The sequence below is a fragment of the Sceloporus occidentalis genome, unplaced genomic scaffold, assembly GCF_023333645.1.
Source record: "Sceloporus occidentalis isolate IW3139 unplaced genomic scaffold, rSceOcc1.0.p SCAF_6, whole genome shotgun sequence".
Classification (NCBI taxonomy): Eukaryota; Metazoa; Chordata; class Lepidosauria; order Squamata; family Phrynosomatidae; genus Sceloporus; species Sceloporus occidentalis.
Genome location: NW_028316986.1, coordinates 93,815,179 through 93,831,760, shown reverse-complemented (window position 1 = coordinate 93,831,760; position 16,582 = coordinate 93,815,179). Strand labels below are relative to the sequence as shown.

The 16,582-nt window shown below is 40.7% G+C and overlaps 1 protein-coding gene across 1 annotated transcript in view; it reads left to right on the top strand.

Moving 5' to 3' along the window:
* The window catches only part of LAMA2 (laminin subunit alpha 2), a 609,129-nt gene that overhangs the window by 554,899 nt on the left and 37,648 nt on the right, over nt 1-16,582 (top strand). The window contains exons 52-54 of the mRNA XM_089530405.1: nt 2,442-2,583; nt 10,468-10,588; nt 15,544-15,720. Of these exons, the coding sequence (XP_089386531.1) occupies nt 2,442-2,583; nt 10,468-10,588; nt 15,544-15,720 (440 nt within the window). The remainder of the gene's footprint in view (nt 1-2,441; nt 2,584-10,467; nt 10,589-15,543; nt 15,721-16,582) is intronic.

The following is a 16,582-nucleotide window of genomic DNA, read 5'->3' as shown; positions in this document are numbered from 1 at the left end:
ACTAAGTATTAATAGTTTACAAAAATGGGTAGAATAGTAAGTGCACCTTTTATCTCACATTTCAGTTTCTATATGAGGAAAGTGAAGCCTGCAAGTTGCATATGGTCCCTTTTTTTGCAGCTCCCCTGACCCTTTCCCTCCAAGCCCCCAGGTCCTCTCATTTCAATTTTTTGGGAAAAATCTCCAAATTGCCTCCAAATATTGGCTTTTAATACTTCTCTGTACTCCCCACCCCACCCCACCCCCACCCCAAAAAAAAAAACACCCTGCAAACAAGTCAGAAATATGAAATTCCCAAACCAGGAAGTGAAAATGAAAAACGCAGTGGTGTAAAGGTTGAGAAGCAAAGATTGGCCCCTGGATCTACCACATTTGTTTAACCTGGACTTTGCACATACTACTTTTTTGAAAGAGAAAGAAAAAGAAAACTAGGAGCTCGGGGATTGTGACTCACAGATGGGAAGATAGGTGTTCCCTTTTCCTTTCCCCTCAGAGGCTTGTGGTTGATGGGACAATATGTTCAGTAAATATAGTGATTTTCACACTATAAGCTGTTTCCAGATCATAAAAAGAAATGTGGAGGCTATTGAAAATCATACTAATGCCTCACCAAAATGATAACTTATTCTACCAAAGTCCTAACAGAACTACCACTTACAAAACATATTTATGTAAACATATATCCCACCAGGTTTACATTATCACTGTTGTTTACATTTTATTAGGGTGTCAAAATATTTTAAAATTTCCAGATGAACATCATTAAACAGAACAAACAACATTTGCCCGAGATGCCTGCTGGCCCCAAGAGGCTCTCCTCCTGAATAGTGCAGAGGATCTAAGTCTGGCAACTAAACTCTCAGTATGAGAGATTGCCCTAAAATTCTTGTTGACAACATGGATATCCATAAATTTTTGTGTACATTAAAACAAATAAATGTGTGTAGGATTCTGGGGGAGAAGCAGACACCTCCCTTGACTACTCCTGCCTCAGCTGTAAACCAGTGATAGTCTTGACTTTTGTCAGCGGAGTATATCACATGGAGCTTTTGGGTGGTTTTGTGGCTCAGTTCCAACTCACCTCTGAAGTGATTGCACTTCCAATGATGCGGTTTCATTTTTTAATTGAGACCAAGGTACCAGTCACAGGGTGGCATGGAAAGAGAGGAAGACACTGGGCTGGGCTGCACTTCCAGGTGGGCCCTGGGTTTTCCAGATTCACTTGGAAAAGAAAAACAAAAACAAAACCCTGGGCTTGTCTGTATTGTTACTATGAACATCAAGGCAAATTGCTGCAAATTCAGGTTAAGCAGCCACACATTCCCCCATTCCAAGGTCGCTTCATTGTACAAAAGGTGGTCTTCAAGCTAGTTTCCTCAAATGATTTTTGGCCACATCTGTGATTGCGCCACCCCCACCCCCACCCCCACCCCCACCCCCACCGGTCCATCAAGCATGTGAACATATGCATTTCCACCCTACTCTAGGACACTCCTCTATCTTCTTTTTTTACCACAGGAAGACTGGCTTTCAGTCATTGAAAATGGTGAAGGAGCAACTTGAACTTTCCATATCTTGAAAATTGCCACTTCCTGGCAGGAATAATCATGTGACCACCAGTGCCTGTCTGTTCCACCCTAACCATCACAGCTTCCTCCATTTGCTGCCAATGCAAATCCACCAGTCACACATCAACTCATCCAAATTTCTAGGAAATGCGAGATTCTTTTTTCTGTTGACCAAAGCCACCATGGATTGGTAGGGATGCGTTGTGACTGGATCACTGCCAAATTGAAGTGAGAAAGATTTGTTTTTAATAGTGTAGACAAGCCCAAAACTAATTTCCTGATAAGCAGCAGTACATCAGGTAACCAGAACTGCAGCCTGTGTAAACAAAACCACTGCAATTTTTGTTGTCACATTGCTTGAATGGATATGTCAGTTACAGCTTTTTAAAAACATAGCATTAGTCAGTGTAATGAAGAAAAACATAATTAAGCATTAGCTCTAGTTCTGAAGAACTAGCATTGCAAATCATTGTAAATTTTTCTGACTGTGGCAAATCCTTGCTTATTTTTTTTTCTTTTGTGTGTTTATTCTTTACTTTTATACTTTTTTTGTTTCCAGGGCATGATACTTTTAACACTTCATTTTAGGCTACATGGATTGCACTGATTCATAACAATGTACCCACATTAAACTGTGATTAAATCTACCAATATACCAAGAGGTCATTCATCATTAAAATATACTTTGGGGAAAAGATGTGTAAGCACACACATGTATGAGCGCATACACACACACACATTTTTCTTAAGGGTTATAAACCATAAGCATTTCCCCAAAATGTATTATTGAGCAACTATTCACTATTCAAACTACTAACATTTGAAACATTCTTCAAGTGAAATCTATATTAAACTTTTTTTTATTTTCCACAGCTAATGTATCAATTGTAGACATTGACTCCAATCAAGAAGAAATCATATCAACAGTTGCAACAGGAAAGCACTTTGGTCTCAATTTGAAAGCTGATGAGCCTATCTATTTTGGTGGACTGCCAAGTTTAAGAGGAAATCTCAGGTAATGGTACTTAACACACTGGGGCAAAGCAGATGGGCAGGAAAGAGTGCCCAGAAGTCTCTCCCAGCCCAGTCACCCCAGGACCATGGCGAACACACATTGCGGTCCTGAGGATGCCTCCTGCCGCAGCCCCAAATATGAGCAAAAAAGATTAGCTCCTTCTGGGGCTTGATCTGGGCCACTTTAGGCAGCACCAGTGCAGCCCCAAGGCATCTTCCAGGGGCACAAGGGGCATGCATCATATAAATTCCATGCCCCCAGAGTGGCCAGAAGCTGCCCCCGTCTGCCTGTCTGTTTTGGGTCATCATCAGTGATAGAAACTGGGTAGCAAAAAAAGTTTTTTCTCTATTTGAACTTGATTGTTTGTTTGAACTTTATATTCTCTGGGTTTCTGTTTTAACCCCTTTGGCTTGATGAGCACTTTGGCTTCAGGGTCCAATGCAAGCCACAGCAGTGCACGTTGATTCATTCTTGTACTCACCCCTCAGGTCTAACTCCTGAGGTACATGATGGTTATGTGATAGGGTTTTTTTCAGCTGCAACATCTGGGAAAGTGGCCCCCTTAGTTGGGAGGAGTGAGATGTGCCAAAAGTGAGGAATTTGCTGATCCCATTTTTTTGAATGCCAACGCTGTCTTGTCTTCCTCCTTTCACCCAGCCACTATCTCATGTCCCTGCCATCACTTTCAACTCATCTTAAAAATGACAGTGACGTACTTGAATGTACCTGTTTTTTAAACACAGGATAGGTAGGAAGGTAGTGCATGTTGCTATCATTGCCACCAGAGGCAAGGTGGAAGACAATCTGGTGTGGGAAAGATAGAAGTTGATGTGGGAAGAAGAGGAGAAGCACTAAAGATGAGGGATGGTGGAAATGTTAGACCTCATCAGCACCTCTCCCTTCTGGTTACCAAGGGATATTTATCACCAAAGGATATCTATCCAGAGTCACCAAGGGATATCTACCAAGTCACCTACTGTTACTTAACATTTTTAAAGTCTGACTAAAAAAAAATTAAAAGAAGGACTGGAACCTGGGGTGGTGTCCAAATAGTCAATTGTAAATTTGATCATGTATAAATACATATTCCATTGCAGTATGAAGGCTTCTTTAAGACAGAACAGAGACTAGGTTCTGGGCTTTAATAAGTGCTTCTTCTGTTATAAAATAAACACTAGAAATTTTGTTTATGTTTGTGAAACCATTTTGTCAAGAGAAAGGTAACAGCACTACAAAGTTCAGCTACAGGATGAAACAGGCAGCCCTACTTTCCTATAACATGAAAGTATAAGAGTCATAAGGTCACACTGCGCATATGCAGAGAGATCTGGAGTGATGAACAGATTGCTACAGAGCCAAACAACTTTCTGTTGTTCAATAAGTCTGAGAATGCAGTTACTGCACTATTATTTTTGTCATTTTCAGATTGCTTGACATTCTTCTAGCTATAGGTCCTTTTTTAAAAAACAATCATAAATTATCACTACCAGGTCAAATGAGCCCATGTGCATATGTATTAGCCTAAAACTGTCGTTCAAACATAACATCATGAGAGTTGGATGGCTGGCTTAAACCAAGAATCTTGAACCTGTTCCAGGCAATACCACTGAAAACTAACAAACAGGATCAGGAAATTACATAGGGTTATCATGGCAAGTGTCATTTCATAGTCCCATCCTTCACAAATTACTCCGATCTTTTAAAAGCCATCTAAACATCTTTCCACACATATTGTACCACCGAGTTGTATAGATGAATTATATATCTTTATGAATTAGGTCATCAGTCCTGAACATACTAGCAGTCAGCTACAGAGGGTGATCCTCAGTTCTAGCACTATGAAAGGAGCATGGGGGCAGGACAAGGGACAAATCTTCTATTCACTTTTCCACAGTTTATACTTTTCCATTATTGGTAAGTCCCCAGTATTGATCTTCACCAATTTCAACATGTCATTCTAAAACATTCAAAGTGGTATAGCTGACAGAACAATGGACATTTGGCTATAGACCAACTTGACTTTGATATCTTTACAGATATAAATCTGTCTATAATAATCCTTACTGTATACATTTTAACTTCTCATAAGCCACCTTGGTTATTTATTATCCTACCATCTTTCAGTATGGGACCCAAGGGACAACACAGATGAAAACAAAATATAGCTTAAAAGAATTGCTTTACCAAAAAGGGTTAAAAACAATTAACTGAACTGTCTTTTTTAAAAAGCACTCATTTAAAGCAATGTAAAAGTATTTAAATAATAAATTCTTTCAATAAAAAGAAGTCTAACAGTACATAAACCTACCTTCACATGTTGCAAAATAATGCCTTAGGTAGTGCTGAAACAACGTGTGTTACAGTCAAACCTCGCCTTATGCAGGGGATCCGTTCCACCCCCCCCCACCCCCCGCGTAAGGCGAGTTCTTCCTATGCTTGAGCCCCATTCAAGTGAATGGGGCTTGTGCGCGTGGCGGCACACAGGCACCACGGGCACACGCCCCATTCATCCGAATGGGACACACCTCCCCTTGTGCGTAAGCTCAAAACCGCGTATAGTGCGCCCGCGTATAACGTGGGCGCACTTTATATCAGTTAGCTTGGAAACAGATTGTGAAGGATCTCCCCTGTTTCCACAGCCAGCATAGTAAATCTGTATTAGCCAACTTTCTGGAGAAAGTGGATAAAAAGATCCAGTGAATTTGACCATTTTGATTCATCCCCATATATTTTGTGATCTCCTACTTTTGTGTAGACTATAGCCATGTTAGTCTGGTAAATTGGTATGCAAAGGGATCTTGTAGCACCTTTGAGACTAACTGAAAGAAATAAGTTGGTAGGATGAATCATAGAATAATAGAGTTGGAAGAGAACACAAGGGTCATCCAGTCCAACCCCTGCCATGCAGCTTTAATAGACTTGAGCCTACTTCCTCAGAAGCAAGACTGGCGCACAGCTTTGGTGCAGCTTCTGGCTTCTTAAGATGGGTGTGTCATTTAAACAGCATGCCTCCAAAGTGACCCGAAGCAGCTTTATTTTGACTCGTCTGTTCAGACCCTTTGCCTCAAAGGTGTTACAAGATTTCTTTGAATATTACTAGTGTGTAGTGTTGCCTGAGTGAAAACTGGAGCTGGCTCCTATATCTTCAATGGTGGTGTAGAAGAAGGAATTCCAGGTGTTTTTTGTTACCTGGTTGAATGATAAGCAACACCTGCTAAATTTCCCTCTTCTACACAACCATTAAAGGTTCAGGAGCTGTCTAGAGTTTTTAGTCTGGCAAAGTTACTAGTGCAGATGGTCAGAACTGCTAGTTGGAAGCAGGCAGCTAGAACACAAGCCAGCTGCCTCATGTTCTGCTAGTGGAAAAAATGTCAATTAAGATAGTCTCCCTTAATGTGGGTCTTGGTTTAATTTGGTTTGATTTGTACCTTACATTCTCTCCTGATAAGAACGATAACACTGGTCTTCAGGGGAGATGTTAAAATAGGTGGAATCAGCACTGGAGTGCTGCTTAACATACAGTACTTGGTCTTTTTAAGGCAAGTCAGTGTCTTAGGGATATAACTCCTGCTATTTTCAGCCATTGTGTGATTAGGGAGGAAGAGAGTCATTGGTTGAGTCCTCTATTAATTTTTGCAAACTTTGAGGATTTCTTCCACCAGACTAACATGGACAAGCACTTTCCTAAGTGTCAAATCTACTTCCATAGTGGAGATGCTTTTTCTAAAATCATGTACAGATATTACAAATAAATCTTTCTTATATATGTATTCATTAAAGTAGCCTATAATAGCCCATATGAGTATTTGTTAAAGTAACCTAATGGAATGGTATTTGTTTTTTGGTTTTTTAAAAAAAATATTATAATTGTAAATAAAATTGTGTGTTGGTTCTTTTTTCCCCCCTCTTTCTCTCTCTCTTTTATTTTTTATCCTAGTATGAAATCAAGGTAAACAATATCCAATTTAAATCAGTACTTGCATGCTTTATGCTTTGCATGGGTTAAGCACTGCTTGCAACAGGTGGCAAAGCAAAAAGCAATTTGTGTCTGTATTTGTTCCAGCTGTTGCTCTGGGGTTGTTCATTCAGCAAGAGATCCTGCTGCAGCAAATCAAGCTACTCCTAAGTGCTTAACATAGTCTTGCCTCACGCTGCGTGCACACTTGCAGCAACAAACACTTAGTAAGCATCTTCACACAGCTGTTTAGATCTTGCTGTGTTGTCTTTTCTTTTTTTCTTTTTTTTTTTTTACCTTTTAAATTAATCATATCAGGATCCTACTGGGAAGGAGAAAAAAATCTGCATACAATCTGTGTGGGTTTCTTTTTTAAAAAATTATTTGGAGCTTCAGCCCAGCGTGGAGCAAATTAGCAACTGAGCTATGTTATGAAATCTTTGAGAACTATGTGTCAATCTCAAAAGATGATTTTTAAAAAACCATACTTTTACATGTAACCTGGGGGAGGCCATTTCTTCCCATAAAAATGAATAAATCTGACATTCACTTCTCAAAGATTTTTAAACATGTTTTGTTGTTAATGTGCACATGCTGGGGGGGGGGGATGACACTGTTGTATGATGTTTTTAACTTTTAACTCCCAAAATTCCCAGTTGTGGCCCCTGCTAAGCTAGAATGATTGAAACTGTAGCGCAACATATCTGGAGGATATCAAATTGTTCAGTGCAAAGTAGAGGGTTGTCTTTTTGTGGCACACACATTTTCAGAAACATAAGAATTTTCTTACTGGATCAGACCAGAAGCCTATCTAGTAAACAAGCCAGAAAGAATTTTTGAATGCCCAAGGAAAAGGTCGTCAGGTTGAACATCTTCACCTGTTGGTCATCTTCACCTCTGATATTCAGCATTTACTGCCATTTTATCTGAAGATTCCATACAGGTCTATAGGCTAGTAAAAACTAAGATTTTCTTTAATCAAATGGGGAATCATAAAACAAAACAAAAACGGTTATCCTATGTGGGGTTCAAAAATAAAGAAAGAAACCCTGAAAAGATTATCCCCAGTTCTCTTTAAATTTTGTCCATTGCCTCAGACAGAATCACAGTTCTTTCTCAAGACCCTTGTTGTACAGATGAATCTTACAAATTGAGTTCATGCAAAATTAAAACTAGAATTTAAGTTAAAAGTTTAAATAGAATTTAAATTAAGATTATATAGCTGAGGGCAAGGACTCTCTTACTATTGATCTATGTAAGCTGCTCTGAGCTTTTTTCAGTTGAGTGTTTTAAGTAAGTCAGGAATGTACTGTAATGCCCTCTGCATAGATAGAAGTAAACTCTTTAAACTCCCCATCAGTGATTTAAGAAATGCTGGGATAAGGGTTTTCTGTGCCCAAAGCTTGAAAATTAAGCAGTATCACAAAGTTTGTTTAATGGGAAATGCCATTTAAGTGATATTGAAAGATGGTATTTGAGGCTCAAAGAATTTCTCCTCGCCTCCCTTCTCTGTGTAAGGTTCTGTGCAGGACAACACATGCAATACATGCATATGGGGAAACACACATAGCAAGAGAGTCTGGTTAATCTTTTTTCCTACAATTTCTTTTCACATCTCCATTGTTGTGTGTGTTTTAATCCATTAATCCAAGGGAAGTGTTCAAATAGCTTCTCCCGGTGGGTGACAAAAAGATCTTAGTGAAGGTGATCTTTTGTGGGAAAAGTTAAGATTAGTAAGCGCTAAGCAACATCTCTTGGCACATCTGTCTGCTCAGATGCAACCTACCCTAGCCTGCTTTGTGTTCAGGGAAAGTAATCTCACCACTTTGTTCAACATGTAATTTGAGCCTCAGTGACCCTGAAGTATTGCTTGGTAAGGCTGACCTTCTCTAACGAGTTACAGTTTTTTGAGGCTACTAGACATTCTGCTGTTGTAGGTCATTGTATGAAGCAAATGTATCAGATGTGGCACAAACATTTTCAAACACACACACACACACGCGCGTGTGTGTGTGTGTGTGTGTGTGTGTGTGTCTTCACCATTCTTAGGCTTGTTTTGTTAATCACCCACAGGAAATATTTAGTACCTAAAATGTCTGCATTACAGGACTGTGGATCCATTCTATGTGTGGGGAAAAAACAGAATGAGGAATCTATTTCCCTTTTTTATATATATAGTACATATTCAAATATTTACAGCTTTTCAGATAGACATGCTATGCTTTGCTGAGATGGCTACATTGCAGCAAAAAGAAGAAAAAACAAAGCTGAAAAGCTCTTAGCATTAAATGCATATGTTGTTAAGCTATATTATACAGTTAGTGTAATTAAGATGTCATTATATAGCTATAGAATCTGTGAATTTCTGTTTTCTCATCTTTAATACTCATGTTTTAGATTCCTATTCTCATAAGCATATCTCACTTGATAGGTAAGTTGGTCAGATTACACGTCAAAACTCCCAGTCTTTAAATCCACTGACAATTAACATGGATTGAAGGATGAACTACATTGTGCAGGAAGACTACTGTCAATATTTATTAAACTGCTTTTCCAAGACAGAGCATAACAAAAAGAATATCAACACTTGAGGGGAAAATGGCTTGTGGATTGTTCTTGTGCTATATTTCTGCCAACCTGCTTAAATAAAAGTTGTAGCACAAAGTTGGGTAAAATATCAGCCACATGTGGCTCTCCCTAAGGCTGCAGTGTAGCCTGTGCTTTCCCATATATTCCCACGTATTTCCCCAGCCATTCAAGCCTTGTATATGGTGGAGATGCTTTGGATTTACCAGTGGTTCACACTCAGAATTTACCAGTGGTCCCCAGATGTTGTTAGACTTATAGAATCATTGGCCCTTTACAAACGGGCAGGAAAGTACGCGTGGAGCGCGTACTAGGGTTAGAAAGGGGCGGTGCTTCCGCACCCCCCTAACCCTAGTGCGCGCTCCGTGCACACAAAATGGCGGCGGCTGTTCCACACGGCCGCCGCCATGAGGACGTCATGACCACGGCGCCTCTATACAGGGCGGCACGGACATGACATCCTCGCTCCGTGCCAGGGCGCTTAGTGCGCCCTTAGCGCGGAGCAGGAAGGAGCTCCATTTCGGAGCTCCTTCCTGGTTTGGTCCGCTGGGCGCAGCCTTCACACGGCTGCACCCAGCAGACCAAAGGAGAAAGGGGCCAAGCGGCCCCTTTCTCCTCCTCCCCGCCGCCGCAGGGTGTCCTTGGGGCTTGAAGCCCCAAGGACACCCCTTTCCAGGCTGCGGAGAAGCGGCCTTTTGCCGCTTCCCCGCAGCCTGGAAAGCGGCGGATTGGGGCCTCAGCGGCTGCCAGTCTAGCCGCTGAGGCCCCGATACCCTGGGGAAAGGGGCAGGTGCAGCCCGCCCCAAACAGGCGGTCTGTAACCCACCACAGACTCATAGAGTAGGAAGAGACCACAAGAGCCATCCAGCCCAATTCCCAAACATAGAGAGATTCTACTACCAAAAGTGTCAACCAGAATGGTGAATGCAAGATTTCTGGGATCTATAATATGGTTCTTCTTGCAAAAGCAACCATTTATTATTAAAATTCCCATCTGTGATAAAAATAGTACCCATTTTTTTTATTCAGCAACAAAAATATGCATAGTTTTATTGACTGGTTAATTTCTTCCATGTTGCTTCTATGTTGTTTTAGAACTTTAGTATTACTATGACTGTAGAAATCTTGTAGTATAATAACTTAACTGGGAGCAAGGCCCATTGAACATATTGCGGCTTACTTCTGGGTATAAAAGTACAACATTGCACTATAAATTTATTTGCAATGGGTTCAGTGTGTTTTAAAAAGTAATATATGCAACTGCTTTAGTACTGCTGTGCTTTCTAGAATTTTAGAATTAGCTTTAACTGGCAAATAAATCGGATTTGATTTTCTGTTTGCAGACCTGAAGTGAACACAAGGAAGTATGCCGGTTGCCTCAAAGACATTGAAATTTCAAGGACACCATACAATCTTCTGAGCAGTCCAGACTATGTGGGCATTACCAAAGGTTGTACACTGGAGGTTAGTATCTCTTGTTTATGTTCCCTTGAGTATCCTAGTACAGTCTGCCTTTCTTATACATTGATTTTTTTATACACGGATTCAAGCAGCCATGGTTTGAAAATGTTCAAAAAAAGTATAAATTTCAAATATCAAACCTTGATTTTCCATTTTTTATAAGGGACACCATTTTGCTATGTCATTATATTTAATGGGACTTGAGCATCCACGGGTTTTGTTATACATGGGGGATCTTGGAACAAAACCCCAGTGTATAACAACAGTCTACTGTATTCATATCACAGTCCATGAACAAACTGAGCAAATTCATATAAAAAGGAAGAACTCATACCTATGATGGCAAGATGTTTCTTCATTATGAATCTTCCACACCATAGGTCACCATGCAGCCCCTCATATGGTGAGTTTTCAAGACATGATGGGTGCTTCCTGGAGCACCAGTTGTTGATGAGGAAACTGGTAACATTTATTGAAGGATTGGCCTGACAAGTTATGGAGTTTATCACTTGGACAAATAAGCTGGCTTACCTCTTCCGGCTTCAGTTCTGGATCCGGGATGCCCCGGACATAATAATAACAACAATAACAACAACAACAACAACAACAACAACATACTTTATTTATATACAGCTCTTCCAGAACGATCAAAGCGGTTCACAGAAATCTAAAAAACATACATGTCAGTATATCTATACAATTAAAAAATCCACTAAAAACCTAGTACAGCATATAAAAAGAACATAGAATCTATAGATCACAGTTAGTCCTTTCTGACAGAGGAGACATTCTCTATAGAGAGTCCAGAGGGTATGCTAACTGAAAGAGATGAGTCTTTAAAGCCTTTTTAAAGGCATCCAATGTAGAGCTCATCCGAAGCTCTTCTGGCAGTTTGTTCCAGTACATTGGTGCAGCCAGTGAAAATGCTCTCTGGTGAGTTACTACTAATCTCACCTTGGGGTTTCTTAAAAGATTATACCTAAATTGCCACCGATCTAGGCGGGATGCCTCTGGCCAGATACATCCTGGGTGGAAGCCTCACTCAGCTGACCAATTTTTGAAGTCGGAATCTCCCCGACTTCAAAAGAGTGCTGGCTGTGTGAGGCTTCGAACTCACTCAGCCAGCACCTGGGCAGGGGTATTCCACCTAGATCAGTGGCAAATTAGGTATGATAACATCCGGGGGAATCACAGATCCAGAATTGAAGCCAAAAGAGGTAAACTGACTTTTATTATTATTATTATTATTAATAATAATAATATTCCGCTTAATCTCAGGGAATCCAAGTGGATTACAGCAGTAAAATAACATACAATTAATATTTGCCCAAGCGATAAGCTCCTATGTTAGTATTCATGACAGGTGAGGAGAGCAATTCTGCCATGACAACAAGGTGACTTGTTTTGTGCCCTCATGCTGATGTTTTAGATAAGCCCAAGGCAAATCTATTGGAGTTTTCTTGGCAAGATTTATTCAGAGGAGCTTTGCCATTGCTTTCCTCTAAGGCTGAGAGAGTGTAATTTTTATAAGGTCACCTAGGCCCTATACAGACCGGTGCTTTGGACCAGCATGAGGCAGAGTCGGGCCATAAGGTCCTCACAACACATGCCTGACTCCACCCTCCAGGGTACCCTGATGCCACACGCTGCTCCATATGGTATGATGTCCAGATGATGCAGCACCAAAGGAGCGCCATAAAGCCACACCACAACACCTATGGTGCGCTTTCAAGGGAACAAAAAGGAGCCACTTTTTGCAGTTCCTTTTTGCACCCTTAAAAGGTCAGATCAGGACCATGGTGTGACATTGCCACAGCTCCGATCTGGCTGAAGAAGGATGGCTGGAGGCTGCCGCTTCAAGGCTGTTTGTACTGCCCCCTAGTTGGTTTCCATGGCTGAGTGGGAATTCAAACCCCATCCTCCCAGAGTCTTAGTCCAGTGCTCAAATCACAGCACCTTACTGGGTTCATAGGACATGGGAAAACAGAGAGATTTTAAAACAAAAACAAAAAAACCAAGACCAACCACAGGCATTTTGTTATCTGAGGAACAACAAGAAATTGTGATCTCCTCAAAGTGATGGCGCATTGTACCCAAGAAAATCAAGTGATTTTGGCACCTGGAGCAGATAATCCCCTCACATCTTTCAACCTCTGTAATAGTACAAATATAGTGATAGTAAATTCTAGCAATTTGCTGCTTTTCATGATACAAAACTCTGCTGCTTGAAGCAACCAACTCACTTTGAGTAATGGTAGGCTATCACTGGTAAGAGTTACTATGAAATGGTTAAATAGTTGTATTAACAAGAATGCCAGATGGTGGAATCTTCCAGGCATTGCTCCAAGATGAGACCAGTTCATTTCACAGGGTGGTATAGAAGCAGTCCTTGGCAGCTTGGGCTTAGAATCGTTCCTAATCATCATCTGAAATCATTGTACATTTTGGCTGTGCTTAAGCAGTCTCACATAAAAAGGGTGATTCATTATTTGGTGACATAGAGCACCTCTTCTGCACACTCTAATATCTCCCAGTGTGGATGGGAAGCAGCATAGAGAGCCCTGGGCAGTACATTGCATGCCTTATTTATGAGTTGGGCTCGGCAGGCCAGCTTAAGTGCTGCTAACCTCAGATAATAAAGCAATGACAAATAATGGAGCCTAATGCGTAAGTGGATTGATTTTAAAGTGCAAGCAAACTGCACTGTAGGGAAATGTCTCGTTTAAATAACAATAAAGTGTTGGTTTTAAAATTAAAAAGAACCATTTTCCAAAAAAGAACACCACAGCTGAAGCTCCCTGTCCATAAAGTATGTCACACAGCAGCAGAGCAAGGACAGGCCAAATGAGGACATAGAAGGTATTTAATGATAATTGAAATGAAGACAATATATGTGGGTGGGGGAGCTTTTGAAGTTCAAATGAAGTTGTGGAGGTGGTGAATCAGTGGTTGCAAGGATTGGATGAGGAAAAGTAAAACTGAAGTTTATCCTGATAAAATGTGCATGACTACTTAACACTTGTTTATCTGTCCCAAGAAAGGTGGTGTTTGGCCACTTGTGGACGGGATTATACTCTTGGACCCCAGAACAAGGCAGTCAGTGGGCTTATGCCCCCCACACACACACACACACGCACCAGGGGAGCTAAGCCCTTCCCATGGAAGGATTTGGCAAAATTGGACCACCAACATTCCTACATAGTTGAGCCTCCTCAGAAATTATCAATCAAAAGTGTATGATCAAACACATAAAAATATTTAGATGGCTATTGTCACTGAGCCCTCACAGGAATAATATCTATCCCGTGCACACTTCCATTGGAGTAAGCCACACTGAGCACATGGAGAGCACATCTAAGTACAACGAGCTTGCAAGAATCTTCACATTTAAGGGTGTTTCCATGATAACACCTTAAAAACAGTTCCAGAATACCTGGTTACACTCCCAGAAAGCATCTATGTTTATAAATCATCTTGGTTTTGGAGCCAAAGTGGTATCAATAGCTCAAAGCACCCTTCACCACCTACTACTGGCTCCTGATATCATCCTGTCTGCCTTATAAATAGAGCTGAATGCTCCGTTAATACAAAATACAGCAGGTAGGATGCTGACTGAGACCAGATATATGGAAAATAGCTTTCCAGTTTTCAAATAGCTAAAATTACTCCAGGGTTGTTTCTTGTGCCCAATTCAAGCTTTTGGTTATAACAACCTAAACAGCTAAGGATCTGATTATCTTAAGGCCACGTCTTCACATACAAACATCCTAGCTGTTAAGATCTGTTTCATTCCTTCTCCAGCTGCTGTGTGGCACACTTAAGAGTCCCAAAGTTGAACAGTTGACAGAATGAAGTGAAAAACAGGCAGAACTCAAAACTATATAATCAATTCCTGCACTGGGATTTTGAAGATACAAGGTTGTGTCCAGCATCTTTTTTCCATAAGCTCTGCCCTAGACACTTAGGTTGAAAACACACTACAGAAATAATCCAGTTTGAGACTGCTTTAACTACCTTGGCTCAGTACTGGGGAATTTTGGGAACTGTAGTTTTGTGAGACATTTAGCATTGTTTGTCAAAGAGCTCTGGTACCACAATAAACTACAGTTTACAGGACGCCCTAGCAATAAGACAGGGCAATGAAAGTAGTCTCAAACTGGATTATTTCTGCATTGTGTTTTGGACTTTAGTTGCCTGAATTGAAGGACAAGATCATGAGGGCATTTAAGCCCACTGATCCCCTTGTTCTGGAGTCCAAGAGTATAATCCCATCCACAACTGGCCAAAACCACCTTTCTTGAGAAGGTTTCTGAGGCTAATTTGAGTGGCAGCTGAATTTTATTAGAACTTTCACAGTGGAGCAATGTTCTTCCCTCAAACCCGATGCCTCAGGTCAGTTTATAGGGCCCAAGACAGGTATATTCAGCAATGGCGATACATACAGCATATACAATAATGGATGGGGAGTTTGACCAGGAGGTTCCATTATTTGCACCCTCAGTTGTCTTGCTCTGCCTTATGGTAGGGCCAGTACCAACTTCCATATATAGAAGGTCCTCCATCCCAAAATTTTGGAGGGTGTCACTCTTTTCACCGAGCACAGTGCATGCTTTTTAACAGTCTGCCAACTCTCTGTTTAGCAATTTCAGAGGGGGGTGAGGGAAGGGCTGACATGGGGAGAAGAGGCAACGATCCATATCTAACCTATCATGTGAGTCTCTGGGCTGCCAGTTGCCAAGCCTATCTAGCAATCACTGGGGAAAATATAATTCTGAAAGAAGTCTTGATTGTACAGTTATTGTTTTCTGAATTTAAGATTTCTGGCTGTTTTCTAATATTGAATGATGTAACAAAAGGGCAGATGTTTGTACAACACTTTCTAATGTAAACTGTTGTTGCTGTTTAATTTGATCTGCTCTTCCCAGAAAGTTTTCCATTCAGTGTCTTCTTCCCTGCAGAATATCTACATAGTCAACTTCCCCAAACCAGGTTTTGTGGAGCTGCCGCCAGTTTCACTTGATGTAGGAACAGAAATCCACTTGTCTTTCAGCACTAAAAATGAATCTGGTATCATTCTCTTCGGCACTAGTGGGCTGCCTGTATCACCAAGAAGGAAACGCAGGCAAACTGGTCAGGTACAGAATCATAAGAAGATACTGCTTGGTTTCATGTTTCTATTAATATCAGTGACAGAAGACATATATTTTATACTTTCAAATAAATTATTTCCACTACATCTGCTATGAAAATAGAAGTAAGATTGAGATTCAGAACATTCCTTTGAAAGTTTTTCTTAACTTGCCTTGGAGCAGAGGTATCTTATTAAATAAACATAAAACAGACTAATTTATGTTTCTGTCACACCCAAATTTTTCTTTTAATTATAGATGCCAACGCACATATACAAAGCATCTACTGCCTTATGAATCTGGTGTCTGATAACTATTGCTCTTTGTTATGCTTTAAGTACTAGAGAAATAGCAGAAAAACATAGGCAACCATCAGGTGTATACAGTTGCCATCCCTCATTCGTGGGTTTCACTTCCACGGATTTGCTTAATTGTGAGTTTGCCATTAAACAGCTGTCTGCAATTTTATATATTGTATACAGACTTGAGCTGGGTTATCATTTTATATATAAGGATTTGCCAGCTTACTTGCACAACCTGGCTGAGTAGTCCCAGGGCAGAACAGGAGGTGGCAGCAAGCCATGGTCGCCAGGTGTGCATTCTTCATGTCCTCACCTCCAGGCTTCAGATGGAAGGCTTTAAATGTGATGTATGGTGTAATCCATAGCCACCATGTGTTCATTCTTCATGCTCCCCCTCAAGAGAGTCTGCCACCTCCCTCCCATGTCTACCTTTGTAAGAAATGTAAGATACACCATACACTGAGAGACAAAACATGTGAGTGAAGCTGGCTAGAATTGAGACAGCCTCACTTGTGTTTTGTGTCTCAGTGTGCAGTATATCTCGCATTTCTCTCAAAGGTAGATGT